At 37.8% G+C, this 15,280-nt stretch overlaps 1 protein-coding gene across 13 annotated transcripts in view; it reads right to left on the bottom strand.

The window, feature by feature from the left end:
- Window positions 1–15,280, bottom strand: part of CFHR4 (complement factor H related 4) — a 46,122-nt gene that overhangs the window by 19,358 nt on the left and 11,484 nt on the right. For 6 of the 13 annotated variants that reach the window (XM_050782573.1, XM_050782580.1, XM_050782564.1 and 3 more), the window contains exons 2-3: window positions 3,718–3,915; window positions 1,162–1,344 (exon numbers count right to left, since the gene is read on the bottom strand). In XM_050782573.1, the coding sequence (XP_050638530.1) occupies window positions 1,162–1,344; window positions 3,718–3,915 (381 nt within the window). Of the gene's footprint in view, window positions 1–612; window positions 1,001–1,161; window positions 1,345–3,717; window positions 3,916–14,791; window positions 14,828–15,280 lie in introns of those variants that run through there. The other 7 variants (XM_050782532.1, XM_050782591.1, XM_050782624.1 and 4 more) reach the window with 4 other exon arrangements.

Genomic DNA, 15,280 nt, shown 5'->3' on the forward strand with positions numbered 1-15,280 from the left:
ATTCATTGGATATAGGTTCTATAAAAGTTTTAAAAACATATTATCTTTTATTTTACAGGTCTTAGATCATTTATCAAAGCTGAGTCAAATTAGATTGAACTATGCAGCTTTGTCTTTTGCAGAACCCATGATAAGCATAGAAATTGAAAACAGTATTCTAGAAATGTAGGAATTATATTTTATAGCTCCCAAACCTCAGAGTAACTATGAGATAATCACTTTCTAATTGTATCCTTTCTTTTTCTCACTTAGCTTAATACTTTTGAGATTCATCCATGCACTATTATGTATCAGTAGTCCCTTCCATTTCATCTCATGGCTAAAAATAGTTGAATTGTACACTTGAAAATGAAGTGGATTTTGCACTATGTAAATTATATATCAATATGTGTGTTAAAAATAAATTAAATAATTTATCTTTAAAAATCTTTGTGAATGTCTACAGAGAAAAGACAAAAAAGATCAACTTTTGCCACTGCAAGATTTCCACGGTTCATTATGCAATCTCTTTAATAATAAGTAGTTACAAGTTGGGAATGTTTTAGAGAACTTTAGTTGTAAGGAATCCATTGCCATGTATGAGGTTTGTAAACATTCAGCCCACCCACTTACCCTTTTCCTTTACTTGTTTTCTCTGTACTAGATTACCAGCTGGAAATAATTTTCTGAGTTGGTTCTCCTCAGTTGCATCATTGATACAAATTATTAAGGTCTCATTCTCCTGATGCTAGCAGAAACTCAGAATTAAGCACTCATCCCTTCCCCGACATGTACATCTTTGCTGAGTGTGAGCAGGGAATACAATACAAGCAGTTGATAATTTTGAAATACGAAGAAAGGGAAAAGAACAAAGTTTTTTATTGACAACTGTTACATTTTGCTGAGAGTCCCATGCAGCTGTCTAACTAGTCTGTACCTGATGGGATTGCTTTTACGCAAAGGCAAATTGAATTGAAAGAGATGGAATGATCATCTTCCCAAGTAGCCATTACTCTAAAAGGCAAAAAAGGCTTAGTCTGGCACAGAATGTTAAATGGTATTAGAAGTATTTGTATCTCTTTACTCCTAAAAGTGTTTTCTATATTTTTAAGTAAAACACTATCATCTCAAAGAGAGGAACGAAGTTGACAGAAACTGAATGGGAATATGTAAATCACTTACTAATGCAAATTGGTTGTGCTGACCATCCATTTTGCAAACATGTAATTGATCCTGAAGAATTTCCATCTGCTGTTGCATATCCTGGCTTACATTTATATTGTATTTCTTTATTTAAAATATAAATAGAAGAAGATTCAGAAATAAATCCATTTTCAACTTCTATATCTGATTTTGAGCATGTTCCTAAAAGAGCAAAAGTAGAGAAAAAAGTAAATATTTGTTGAATATTTCTTTTATAAAAGGGAATAAGTAAAAACATGGCAATATGGTAAAACAATGAAACATTTGTTAAGGAATTGAAAATAGCAAAACTGGAAGTTTCCTAGACATCCATGTTCCTAAAATAAACCATGAATTTTGAAAGAAAATAGTGAAAACACAGGGAAAGGCAGAATAAAAGCAAATAATTCTTGAGACTGTCAACAGAGCTCTGGCAGGCCTTGCGGAGGAATGCAGATCTAGCAAACTCTCAATTCCCTATGACTTTTTGGAAGAGTTTCTGGCTGCTTTGCAAAAACTTGAATCTTTTTGATGCTATTAAGAGATCTTAGACCTCATATAGTCAAATGCCATTTCCCAGGCAAAGATACAGTGCACACTGCTTACCATAGACAAAGAAATAAATTTGCAAATCTTTAGCCTCGAGGAATTTAAAATGGTTATCATCTTAAGTGGGTCTTAAACCCTTATAGACATGGTGTTTGAGAGAAATGTGGAAATGTAAGCAGGAAAAAAACAAACAAACAAGATAATAAAAATAAGTTCTAGTATACTAGTAATGTATATGTTCTTTATATATTATCAATGTGGACCAATTTTACTATCTGAAAGGAAAAGAAATCATGTTAAAGATGATACATATTTTATAATATAGCATTTGTCATAATCATGAGTTTTCTGATCTATTCTTGCCTACTTTCCTATTAATCTCCTCCCGCCTCTAAACTACAGTGTTCAGTTTCTCTTGTAAACAATTTTATTTTCAATACCTGTAAAGGTGCTTGACACACAACAATATTTATTAGGTGTATTAATAACAGCGTTGGTGCCTATGGCAGGAGAAGAAGGGACTTTTCTTTCAGAGGCTTAGGCTGTTGTTGAGGACAGTGCTCCTATAAGTGTGCAAGATTCCCATTCCCCTTCATTCTTATTGTATCCTAATTATCATATAGTTTCTATAATGGAATGTTTTGTAAATTGCAAACAATACACACAAAGAACTTTCAGAGACCCCTTTACCTAAAAAGTGAAAGTCAGCTATAACTGATTATAAGGCTTAATTTAAAGCATGTGAGAGACGTACAAGTGACCTTTGGGCAAGCATTGTATTTTTTAATTAATGCTATAATTTTATAATCTACTTAAATCAATGCATTCACTTTGATGTAAACACTGAAGCAGTGTTACTTTAATGTGTATTTAATGTATTTTGTGATCTTCATAACATATATATGTTTGTGTGTATATGTGTGTGTGTGTGTGTGTGTGTGTGTATATATATATATATATTTTTTTTTTTTTTTTGAGATGGAGTCTTGTCCTCTCACCGAGTCTGGAGTGCAATGGTCCAATCTAGGCTCACTGCAACCTACGCCTCCCTGGTTCAAGCCATTCTCCAGCCTCAACCTCCTGGATAGCTGGGATTACAGGCTTGTGCCACTGCATCTGGCTAATTTTTGTATTTTTAGTAGAGATGGGGTTTCACTGTGTTGGCCAGGCTGGTCTTGAACTCCTTACCTAAAGTGATCTGCCCATCTCTGCCTCCCGTAGTGCTGGGTTTACAGGAGTGAGCCACCGCACCTGGCCACTGACTTATATTTCTATTGTTACTTGACCCTATTAAGTGAGAGAATCCACTAATTATCCAGAACTTATAAATGTGTTCAGACACATTTGGAACTGGGAACTAGATAGGCTTTTGTTTTAAAATAAAAAGACATAAATTCAGCTTGAGGGTTGATATACAAAATTTTCCAGTTAAATGTCTAGATCTTAGACAGTTACAGACATACTGGGATCTCAAATAAGTGGACTAACTGACACCAATGCATCTGGGAGGAGACCAGCTCTAAATACGTTCTTCCATATTTTTTATTATATCCATTCTCCAAATAATTGAAAATACATTGTCCTAAGGACCATAAAATGATTTAAAGGTAAATTAAAGACATGAATTTGATCAAAATACTATATTAAAATAATTTTTAGAATATTTAAATAACACTACATCAATACTCAAAACTAATGTATAACTCAAGAAAAATTAAAGCTAGTACTAAGTGTTTGTACAAAAAAGTCAGTATTCAATGTTACTTAACCTTAGTTTTTATGATAAAATATATTTAAATTATATAGGTATTCTCCTAAAGTTCCTACATTTATTTCTCATGTAATTTTCATGAAGATCTCATAACAGAAAAGATCCATTTTGGACTTTTTGCTTGAATAACTCTTCCTTTGGTCCTATTTCTGTTATATAAGACAATGTAATCATTTATTTGCTTTTCTCTCACTCTTTTCAAGTTTTATGCACATATTGTAAAGAGGTTTACTTACTGAGGCATGGGACTGTTGGCGACCACCCATCTTGTGTGCAATGAATGTAATCCCAGTAACTTCCTGAAGGAGTCACAAAATTTGCATCACAGTAATAGGAGTAAGATTTTCCTGCAGCTACTGGAAAGTATGGTCTACGCTTACTCTCATAATACAGACCTCCATGTTGAATTTCTGGAAAATCGCAAGGTTTCACTTCTTGTAATAAAAAACAAAAAACAGTATAAATAATGTTTTACTATAACGGATAATCATACAACAGATGACATTTTTGATCAATGAATTATTTTCTCTTCTTAGCATAATTACACTCATTGAATTAGGAGTTTTAGGGCAAGAAAAATTACAGAATTCCAATGACCTAGATATGTGAAGAGCTGTTTGTTAATGAAGATTGAAGAAAACTGCAGACCTATTTAATGTACTCTCCTTGAGTACAGATCTTCTAGTCCTGGTTGATTAGTGAGCTTCCTGGTTGAGAGATGAAGACGCTTATTTTACCATTCAGCTCATGTCTTCTTTTCCTTTCTGTTCCATCCCATTAGAAATCAGACCCCTGCCTTTTTTTCTCAGACCAACTCTATAGTGGGAGATAGTAGTTTTTGGGGGATTTAAAAAAATTGACTGGAAGGAATGTAAATACTACAGGGAAACATATAGATTTCTCACTGATCACATCACACAACAAAATAATATTGCTAATTCATGTCACAAACCAGTTATTAAGACAAGATTTCTATTCTTTATTTAACCAGGAAAATGAACTACGATTTCTTAATATCTAAATATCTAGGAATATAATAAGCATTTTTATTTATTTTTAATTTCGATTAGAAAGTAAGATGTTTTTACTGTGTTATGTAAATTTTTTTTTTTTTTTTTTTTTTTTTTTTTTTTTTGAGATGGAGTCTCGCTCTGTCGCCCAGGCTGGAGTGCAGTGGAGGGATCTCAGCTCACTGCAAGCTCCGCCTCCCAGGTTTACGCCATTCTCCTTCCTCAGCCTCCCAAGCAGCTGGGACCACAGGCGCCCGCCACTTGGCCTGGCTAGTTTTTTTTGTATTTTTAGTAGAGACGGGGTTTCACCGGGTTAGCCAGGATGGTCTCGATCTCCTGACCTCGTGATCCGCCCATCTCGGCCTCCCAAAGTGCTAGGATGTAAAATATTTTTAGCATACTATAATTACAGTTTATTGAGGAATTTGTGTATATTGAATATTTGACATATATGTTTAAGCACTATGTCATCATAAGGCTTATACTTGATGTTTCCAAAAAAGGTTTCCACTTCCATGGGATGATTCAGAGATAATTTACTACTTGTAATACTAGAATAGTATTCAGTTTTTCTATGAAATGTGATCATTGTTTAAGAAACCTTATACTACACATAAAAGATTCCAACATATGCACCACACACACACACACACACAATATTGTTTATGATCTCCATTATTCTTTAGTCCACTGGTTTATTGTCTTTCTTCCTTAGTTTTTCATTAGAGAGATTCTCAGGCAGTTTCTACAGTCTTGTTATGTGGATTATAAATGCTGAATTCTTGCATCTCTTAAGTACATTCATTTAAATGATATGTGGTAACTTCTCTAGGTATAGATTCTTGGCCTACAGTCCATATTTCTCATCACCTTTTTTTTTTTCTGCCACATTTTTGAAACTTCCAATGTGGAAGTTCAAATATTCATTCAGTTTCTTTGCTTATAAATAGCATTTCAATTACTCTGATTTTAGGGTATAAATTCTCAGCTGTGCTGTTTTTGAAGCTGAGCTCAACCTCTTCCCCCTATTGCAATAGCCAGATAAAATCTGTCTTGTCATATTTAACAAGTGTCAGATGAATAATTTGTCTTAACACATCTTGCATTCATCAATCTATTTCTTTTTGTTTGATTAGAAAAATTTTTCAAGCGGTTTCTACAGATTAGTTATGCAGATTGTAACTTTGAATCCTTGCATGTTGTAAATGTATTTAACAAAGACCTGGGAACAATACCTTGTCTTTGTATAGTTTCTTGGCCTATATCCATATCTCTCATTGTTGATAGATTTTGCCCCCCATTTTTTGAACCTTCCAAAGTTGAGCTTAAAATGCTCATTTAGTTTCATTCCTTCTATGTTACATTATGCTGTTTTTCCCCCACCACTGTTTGGAGATTTGTATTATTTTCTCTTTACCTTTGAACTTTGCGAATTTCACCATGATACATTATGATACATCAGCATAGGTCATTTAAGACTAATTCCAGGGGGCGGAGCAAGATGGCCAAATAGGAACAGCTCCAGTCTCCAGCTCCCAGTGCCAGTGACACAGAAGACAGGTGATTTCTGCATTATCAACTGAGGTACTGGGTTTGTCTCACTGGGGAGTGCCAGACAATTGGTGCTGGTCAGCTGTTGCAGACCGACCAGCCAGAGCTGAAGCAGGGCGAGGCATTGCCTCACCTGGGAAGCAGAAGTGGGAAGGGAATCCCTTTTCCTAGCCAGGGGAACTGAGACACACACCTGGAAAATTGGGTAACTCCCACCCCAATACTGCGCTTTAAGCAAACGGGCACACCATGAGATTATATCCCACACCTGGCCAGGAGGGTCCCACACCCAGGGAGCCTTCCTCATTGCTAGTATAGCAGTCTGTGATCTAACTGCAAGGCAGCAGCGAGGCTGGGGGAGGGGCGCCTGCCATTGCTGAGGCTTAAGTAGGTAAACAAAGTCCTGGGAAGATCCAACTGGGTCGAGCTCACAGCAGTTTAAGGAGGCCTGCCAGTCTCTGTAGACTCCATCTCTGGGGACAGGGCACAGCTCAACAACAACAACAGCAACAGCAACAACAAAAAGCAGCAGAAACCTCTGCAGACACAAGCGACTCTGTCTGACAGCTTTGAAGAGAGCAGTGGATCTCCCAACACGGAGGTTGAGATCTGAGAACGGACAGACTGCCTGCTCAAGTGGGTCCCTGACCCCTGAGTAGCCTAACTGGGAGACATCCTCCACTAGGGGCAGACCGACACCCCACACCTCACACGGTGGAGTACACCCCTGAGAGGAAGCTTCCAAAGCAAGAATCAGACAGGTACACTCGCTGTTCAGCAGTATTCTATCTTCTGCAGCCTCTGCTGCTGACACCCAGGCAAACAGGGTCTGGAGTGGACCTCAAGCAATCTCCAACAGACCTAAAGCTGAGGGTCCTGACTATTAGAAGAAAAACTAACAAACAGGAAGGACACCCACACCAAAACTCCATCAGTACGTCACCATCATCAAAGACCAGAGGCAGATAAAACCACAAAGATGGGGAAAAAGCAGGACAGAAAAGCTGGAAATTCAAAAAATAAGAGCGCATCTCCCCCTCGAAAGGAACACAGCTCATCACCAGCAACAGATCAAAGCTGGACAGAGAATGACTTTGACAAGATGAGAGAAGAAGGCTTCAGTCCATCAAACCTCTCAGAGCTAAAGGAGGAATTACGTACCCAGTGCAAAGAAACTAAAAATCTTGAAAAAAGAGTGGAAGAATTGACAACCAGAATAATTAATGCAGAGAAGGCCATAAACGAACGGACAGAGATGAAAACCATGATACAAGAAATACGTGACAAATGCACAAGCTTCAGTAACCGACTCGATCAATTGGAAGAAAGAGTATCAGTGATTGAGGATCAAATGAATGAAATGAAGCGAGAAGAGAAATCTAAAGAAAAAAGAAGGAAAAGAAATTAACAAAGCCTGCAAGAAGTATGGGATTATGTAAAAAGACCAAATCTATGTCTGATTGGGGTGCCTGAAAGTGAGGGGGAAAATAGAAGCAAGTTGGAAAACTCTCTTCAGGATATCATCCAGGAGAACTTCCCCAACCTAGTAGGGCAGGCCAACATTCAAATTCAGGAAATACAAAGAATGCCACAAAGATGCTCCTCGAGAAGAGCAACTCCAAGACACATAATTGCCAGATTCACCAAAGTTGAAATGAAGGAAAAAATCTTAAGGGCAGCCAGAGAGAAAGGTCGGGTTACCCACAAAGGGAAGCCCATCAGACTAACAGCAGATCTCTCAGCAGAAACTCTACAAGCTAGAAGAGAATGGGGGCCAATATTCAACATTCTTAAAGAAAAGAATTTTAACCCAGAATTTCATATCCAGCCAAACTAAGTTTCATAAGTGAAGGAGAAATAAAATCCTTTACAGACAAACAAATGCTTAGAGATTTTGTCACCACCAGGCCTGCCTTACAAGAGACCCTGAAGGAAGCACTAAACATGGAAAGGAACAACCGGTACCAGCCATTGCAAAAACATGCCAAAATGTAAAGACCATCAAGGCTAGGAAGAAACTGCATCAACTAACAAGCAAAATAACCAGTTAATATCATAATGGCAGGATCAAGTTCACACATAACAATATTAACCTTAAATGTAAGTGGACTAAATGCTCCAATTAAAAGACATAGACTGGCAAACTGGTTAAAGATTCAAGACCCATCAGTCTGCTGTATTCAGGAGACCCATCTCACATGCAGAGACATACATAGTCTCAAAATAAAGGGATGGAGGAAGATTTACCAAGCAAATGGAGAACAAAAAAAAGCAGGGGTTGCAATACTAGTCTCTGATGAAACAGACTTTAAACCATCAAAGATCAAAAGGGACAAAGAAGGCCATTACATAATGGTAAAGGAAGAGCTAACTATCCTAAATATATATGCACCCAATACAGGAGCACCCAGATTCATAAAGCAAGTCCTTAGAGACTTACAAAGAGACTTAGACTCCCATACAATACTAATGGGAGACTTCAACACCCCACTGTCAACATTAAACAGATCAACAAGACAGAAAGTTAACAAGGATATCCAGGAATTGAACTCATCTCTGCAGCAAGCAGACCAAATAGACATCTATAGAACTCTCCACCCCAAATCAACAGAATATACATTCTTCTCAGCACGACATCATACTTACTCCAAAATTGACCACGCAATTGGAAGTAAAGCACTCCTCAGCAAATGTACAAGAACAGAAATTATAACAAACTGTCTCTCAGACCACAGTGCAATCAAACTAGAACTCAGGACTAAGAAACTCAATCAAAACCGCTCAACTACATGGAAACTGAACAACCTGCTCCTGAATGACTACTGGGTACATAACAAAATGAAGGCAGAAATAAAGATGTTCTTTGAAACCAATGAGAACGAAGATACAACATACCAGAATCTCTGGGACACATTTAAAGCAGTGTGTAGGGGGAAATTTATAGCACTAAATGCCCACAAGAGAAAGCAGGAAAGATCTAAAATTGACACTCTAACATCGCAATTAAAAGAACTAGAGAAGCAAGAGCAAACACATTCGAAAGCTAGCAGAAGGCAAGAAATAACTAAGATCAGAGCAGAACTGAAGGAGATAGAGACACAAATAACCCTCCAAAAAATCAATGAATCCAGGAGTTGGTTTTCTGAAAAGATCAACAAAATTGACAGACCACTAGCCAGACTAATAAAGAAGAAAAGAGAGAAGAATCAAATCGACGCAATTAAAAATGATAAAGGGGATATCACCACCGACCCCACAGAAATACAAACTATCATCAGAGAATACTATAAACACCTCTACGCAAATAAACTGGAAAATCTAGAAGAAATGGATAATTTCCTGGACACTTACACTCTTCCAAGACTAAACCAGGAAGAAGTTGAATCCCTGAAGACACCAATAGCAGGCTCTGAAATTGAGGCAATAATTAATAGCCTACCAACCAAAAAAAGTCCAGGACCAGATGGATTCACAGCTGAATTCTACCAGAGGTACAAGGAGGAGTTGGTACCATTCCTTCTGAAACTATTCCAATCAATAGAAAAAGAGGGAATCCTCACTAACTCATTTTATGAGGCCAACATCATCCTGATACCAAAGCCTGGCAGAGACACAACAAAAAAAGAGAATTTTAGACCAATATCCCTGATGAACATCGATGCAAAAATCCTCAATAAAATACTGGCAAACCGGATTAAGCAGCACATCAAAAAGCTTATCCACCATGATCAAGTGGGCTTCATCCCTGGGATGCAAGGCTGGTTCAACATACGCAAATCAATAAATGTAATCCAGCATATAAACAGAACCAAAGACAAAAACCACATGATTATCTCAATAGATGCAGAAAAGGCCTTTGACAAAATTCAACAGCCCTTCGTGCTAAAAACGCTCAATAAATTCAGTATTGATGGAACGTATCTCAAAATCATAAGAGCTATTTATAACAAACCCACAGCCAATATCATACTGAATGGGAAAAAACTGGAAGCATTCTCTTTGAAAACTGCCACAAGACAGGGATGCCCTCTCTCACCACTCCTATTCAACATAGTGTTGGAAATTCTGGCTAGGGCAATCAGGCAAGAGAAAGAAATTAAGGGTATTCAGTTAGGAAAAGAAGAAGTCAAATTGTCCCTGTTTGCAGATGACATGATTGTATATTTAGAAAACCCCATTGTCTCAGCCCAAAATCTCCTTAAGCTGATAAGAAACTTCAGCAAAGTCTCAGGATACAAAATTAATGTACAAAAATCACAAGCATTCTTATACACCTGTAACAGACAAACAGAGAGCCAAATCATGAATGAACTTCCATTCACAATAGCTTCAAAGATAATAAAATACCTAGGAATCCAACTTACAAGGGATGTAAAGGACCTCTTCACGGAGAACTACAATCCACTGCTCAGTGAAATAAAAGAGGACACAAACAAATGGAAGAACATACCATGCTCATGGATAGGAAGAATCAATATCGTGAAAATGGCCATACTGCCCAAGGTAATTTATAGATTCAATGCCATCCCCATCAAGATACCAATGAGTTTCTTCACAGAATTGGAAAAAACTACTTTAAAGTTCATATGGAACCAAAAAGAGCCCGCATCTCCAAGACAATTCTAAGTCAAAAGAACAAAGCTGGAGGCATCACGCTACCTGACTTCAAACTATACTACAAGGCTACAGTAACCAAAACAGCATGGTACTGGTACCAAAACAGAGATATAGACCAATGGAACAGAACAGAGTCCTCAGAAATAATACCACACATCTACAGCCATCTGATCTTTGACAAACCTGACAAAAACAAGAAATGGGGAAAGGATTCCCCATTTAATAAATGGTGCTGGGAAAATTGGCTAGCCATAAGTAGAAAGCTGAAACTGGATCCTTTCCTTACTCCTTACACGAAAATTAATTCAAGATGGATTAGAGACTTAAATGTTAGACCTAATACCATAAAAACCCTAGAAGAAAACCTAGGTAATACCATTCAGGACATAGGCATGGGCAAGGACTTCATGTCTAAAACACCAAAAGCAACGGCAACAAAAGCCAAAATTGACAAATGAGAAGTAATTAAACTAAAGAGCTTCTGCACAGCCAAAGAAACTACCATCACAGTGAACAGGCAACCTACAGAATGGGAGAAAATTTTTGCAATCTACTCATCTGACAAAGGGCTAATATCAAGAACCTACAAAGAACTCAAACAAATTTACAAGAAAAAAACAAACAACCCCATCAAAAAGTGGGCAAAAGATATGAACAGACACTTCTCAAAAGAGGACATTCACACAGCCAACAGACACATGAAAAAATGCTCATCATCACTGGCCATCAGAGAAATGCAAATCAAAACCACAATGAGATACCATCTCACACCAGTTAGAATGGCAATCATTAAAAAGTCAGGAAACAACAGGTGCTGGAGAGGATGTGGAGAAATAGGACACTTGTACACTGTTGGTGGGATTGTAAACTAGTTCAACCATTATGGAAAACAGTATGGTGATTCCTCAAGGATCTAGAACTAGAAGTACTATATGACCCAGCCATCCTATTACTGGGTATATACCCAAAGGATTATAAATCATGCTGCTATAAAGACACATGCACACGTATGTTTATTGCGGCACTATTCACAATAGCAAAGACTTGGAATCAACCCAAATGTCCATCAGTGATAGACTGGATTAACAAAATGGGCACATATACACCATGAAATACTATGCAGCCATAAAAAAGGATGAGTTTGTGTCCTTTGTAGGGACATGGATGCAGCTGGAAACCATCATTCTCAGCAAACTATCGCAAGAACAGAAAACCAAACACCGCATGTTCTCACTCATAGGTGGGAACCGAACAATGAGATCACTTGGACTTGGGAAGGGGAACATCACACACTGGGGCCTATCACTGGGAGGGGGCAGGGGGGAGGGAATGCATTGGGAGTTATACCTGATGTAAATGACGAGTTGATGGGTGCTGACGAGTTGATGGGTGCAGCACACCAACATGGCACCAGTATACATATGTAACAAACCTGTACATTATGCACATGTACCCTAGAACTTAAAGTATAATAATAATTTTTAAAAAAGACGAATTCCACCTTGGATAAGCTTGAGTTTTTGGATTTGCAGTAAGTGAGCCTTAAGAAACTCAATTAAATTTTCCATTAAATGGTAGAGCAGAGATTTAATCTTTAGTTTTCTGATTTCAGAACAAGTATAGTTATCTATCTCATGATGGTGTTTCATAGAATGTAAGTGACATAGTCTGCTGAAATTTCTTTTCAAAAAAATCAAAAAGGAATTATAATTAAAAGTAGCTATCATTATCATTAATTCCACAAGCTTGAGCCACTTCATGACTTTTCTTTTTTACTGAGCAAATTTAGAACACTTTTATCTTTTTCACATGGTAGTTCTCTAAAGAAAAAAAAAATTCCACCAATGATCTAATTGGCATTGAAGTCAGCAGAACTTAGAGAAGCTTCATTCTATTTCTTAATCTTCTACCAATATAAGTTGTAGACTCATAAGCAGTTATGATGGTTCTATCACAATGTTAACTCAAACTGACCTTAATATTGATTAACATGCTCACTGATTTTTATAGTGGTTGCTAATCTCTTTGTACCAGTACAGCTGATTCCTTTGACGCAGGACCAGGATCTTACAGTTACCACTACTCAATTTAATTTTATTAGATTTAGCTTTGCACATAGGATTCTTCTGGAATCATGAATCTATACTAATGCAGATTCAGTATCACCATCTGCTGTAGCATTTCGTTTGTGAATTTATACTGCATTTCTCCTACATCATTAAACTATGGGCAGACACAAAAGAGTAATAAAGCCTGAGAATAAAACGCTGTAACTGAGAATCAGGAAAAACATATTTAATAAAACTACAAACTACTTGATAAATCATCAAACCAGTCAGTTTCTCCATCTTTTCCACACAAATTTCAGAAGGTCATTTGTAAAATACTTTTGCAGAAAACCAGATATAACTGGGATTCAGTTGGTCCAGAAGCATTTGGGCTGATCTAGGATTTTCATAAGCCAACTATAGAATAATTACATATTTTCCTTACAGTTTTTATGCCCATTGAAATTGATTTCACAGTTACAATAGCTACCTCTTTTAAGAGCTCATGGTTTTGGCAATTCATCTGGGCTTGGGCATGATAATCCTAACACCTCGGGAGGCCAAGGTGCAAGGACTGCTTGAGGCCAGGAGTTTGAGATCAACCTAGGCATCATAGAAAGACCTTGTGTCTATAAAATAAAAATAAAAAATTAAAATTAATTAAAAAATTAACTGGGCATGGTGACACATGCCTATATTCCCAGCTGCTTAGGAGATTGCAGTGGGAAGATCGTTTGAGCCAAGGAGGTCAAGATTGCAGTGACGTATATTGCGCTGCTGCACTCCAGCCTGGGCAACAGAAAAGAACATTTTTCTGTCATGGACTATCCACTTGAAGTATGGTTCCCTTTACAATGCACTTCAAGAGAGAAAAAAGAATATGTTTGTAGAGACAGAAAAAAACCCGAAAAAGGCAAAAGAACCATCATAGAAATAAAACACTGTATTGACGTGAAAGACCTTTTGCTACATTTGATGATTTGTGGAAATTCCGCAAATTCTTCAATACTCCTTCCTCAAAATAGTGGAGTCTAATTCTCCTCCACTTGTTGTGTGCTGGACTTAGTGACTCATTTCTGAAGAATAAATGTGGCTCAGGTGAGAGTGTGTAACTTGGTGATAAATGACATGAAGGCTTCCTCTTCCTCCTCACTCTCTCTCTCTTGAATCTTTAGCTCTGGAGAAATTTAGTTGCCATTTAAGCAACCTGTGAAGGGGACAATGTGGTAAGGTATTGGGGCCTCCTACCAAAATCTGTGTGAGTGAGCCATGTTGGAAGCAGATCCTGCAGCCCAGCCATGTTGTTAGGTCACGCAGCCCAGGCCAACATCCTTGACAGCTACACAGGAGAGAATCTGACACAGAACTAAACAGCAAAGTCACTCCCAAATGCCTGACCCACAAAATCTGTGATAAAATAAAGGTTTGTTGTTTTAAGCAAATATGTTTTTAGCAAAATATGTTACACAACCATACATAATTAACATACTAGGCTTTAGAGGGTACTTGTCTCACCCAGTGTATTATTTTGGACATTGGAAGAATAGAGACATACCTATTCATACACACACTTACATCTGTATAATTCTGAGTGGCAAACATTAAAATGAATTTAGTTTACAAAAATTGTTTTAAATTCTACTTAGAATTGTCTACTTTGGAAAACAAAGAGTTCTCAAAACTCCATATACTAAAATATTGAAATTTATTGTTTCCCCTATTTTTTGCATTTAAGAGAAAGTAATTTCAGATTTTAAATGTAAAGTCAATACATGGACTGGAACTTACCGCTACATCCTGGAGCAAGTAGGTACCCACCCACTGCTAGTGCATTTGTCCTGGTTCCCTGGGTTGCAGGATAAAAGCCATCTATACACTTACATGTGATTAAATCTTCAGTTCTGCGTTTTGCCCTTTCAGGTGTGTAGACACCATTTTGAATATAAGGAGGATTATATTTTTTTTCTGAAAAGAAAATGGCTGTGTGGACTATGTAGAAATGACTACCCATTAAAATAAAGTACATTCTTGCTAGAAACACAGTAAAAATGCAAATAAGAAGGAAGGCCTGAGTAAGGACTTACCAGTGTTAACCATCCATGTATTCTTCACAGAAGCCTTTCAGCTTTTCTCCTTGAGTACACATATCTTAGCTCTGGTTGATTTAGTGAGAGTCTTTGATAAGGAAAGGAGACAGGCAAATACTGGGTAGAAGAGGGCAGTGCCCCGGGAAAGGCCCCACCCCAACCTTAAATGAGGACAGATCTGTCTGTTTTCCTGTCCAAAATGTTGCCTTTTGGCCCTCCATGCTCCTCATCCAGTCCCCATATAAACCCAGCACCTTAGCGGGCACACTTAGACGGCTGAACATCAAGACTAATCACAGCGGAACACGGCGGCAGAGAGAGAAGAGGAGGGATGTCTGGATGCCGAGGGAGGTGGGTTCCGCTGGGGAAGGTCGGAGAAAAATCTGGCCGCTGGATGGCCCAACTCCAGGGGAAGACTACCTTCCCACTCCATCCCCTACTTCGGGCTCCCCTTCGAACTTGCTGAGAGCCACCTCCATCATTCAA

The sequence above is a fragment of the Macaca thibetana genome, chromosome 1 (genome assembly GCF_024542745.1).
Source record: "Macaca thibetana thibetana isolate TM-01 chromosome 1, ASM2454274v1, whole genome shotgun sequence".
Lineage (NCBI taxonomy): Eukaryota > Metazoa > Chordata > Mammalia > Primates > Cercopithecidae > Macaca > Macaca thibetana.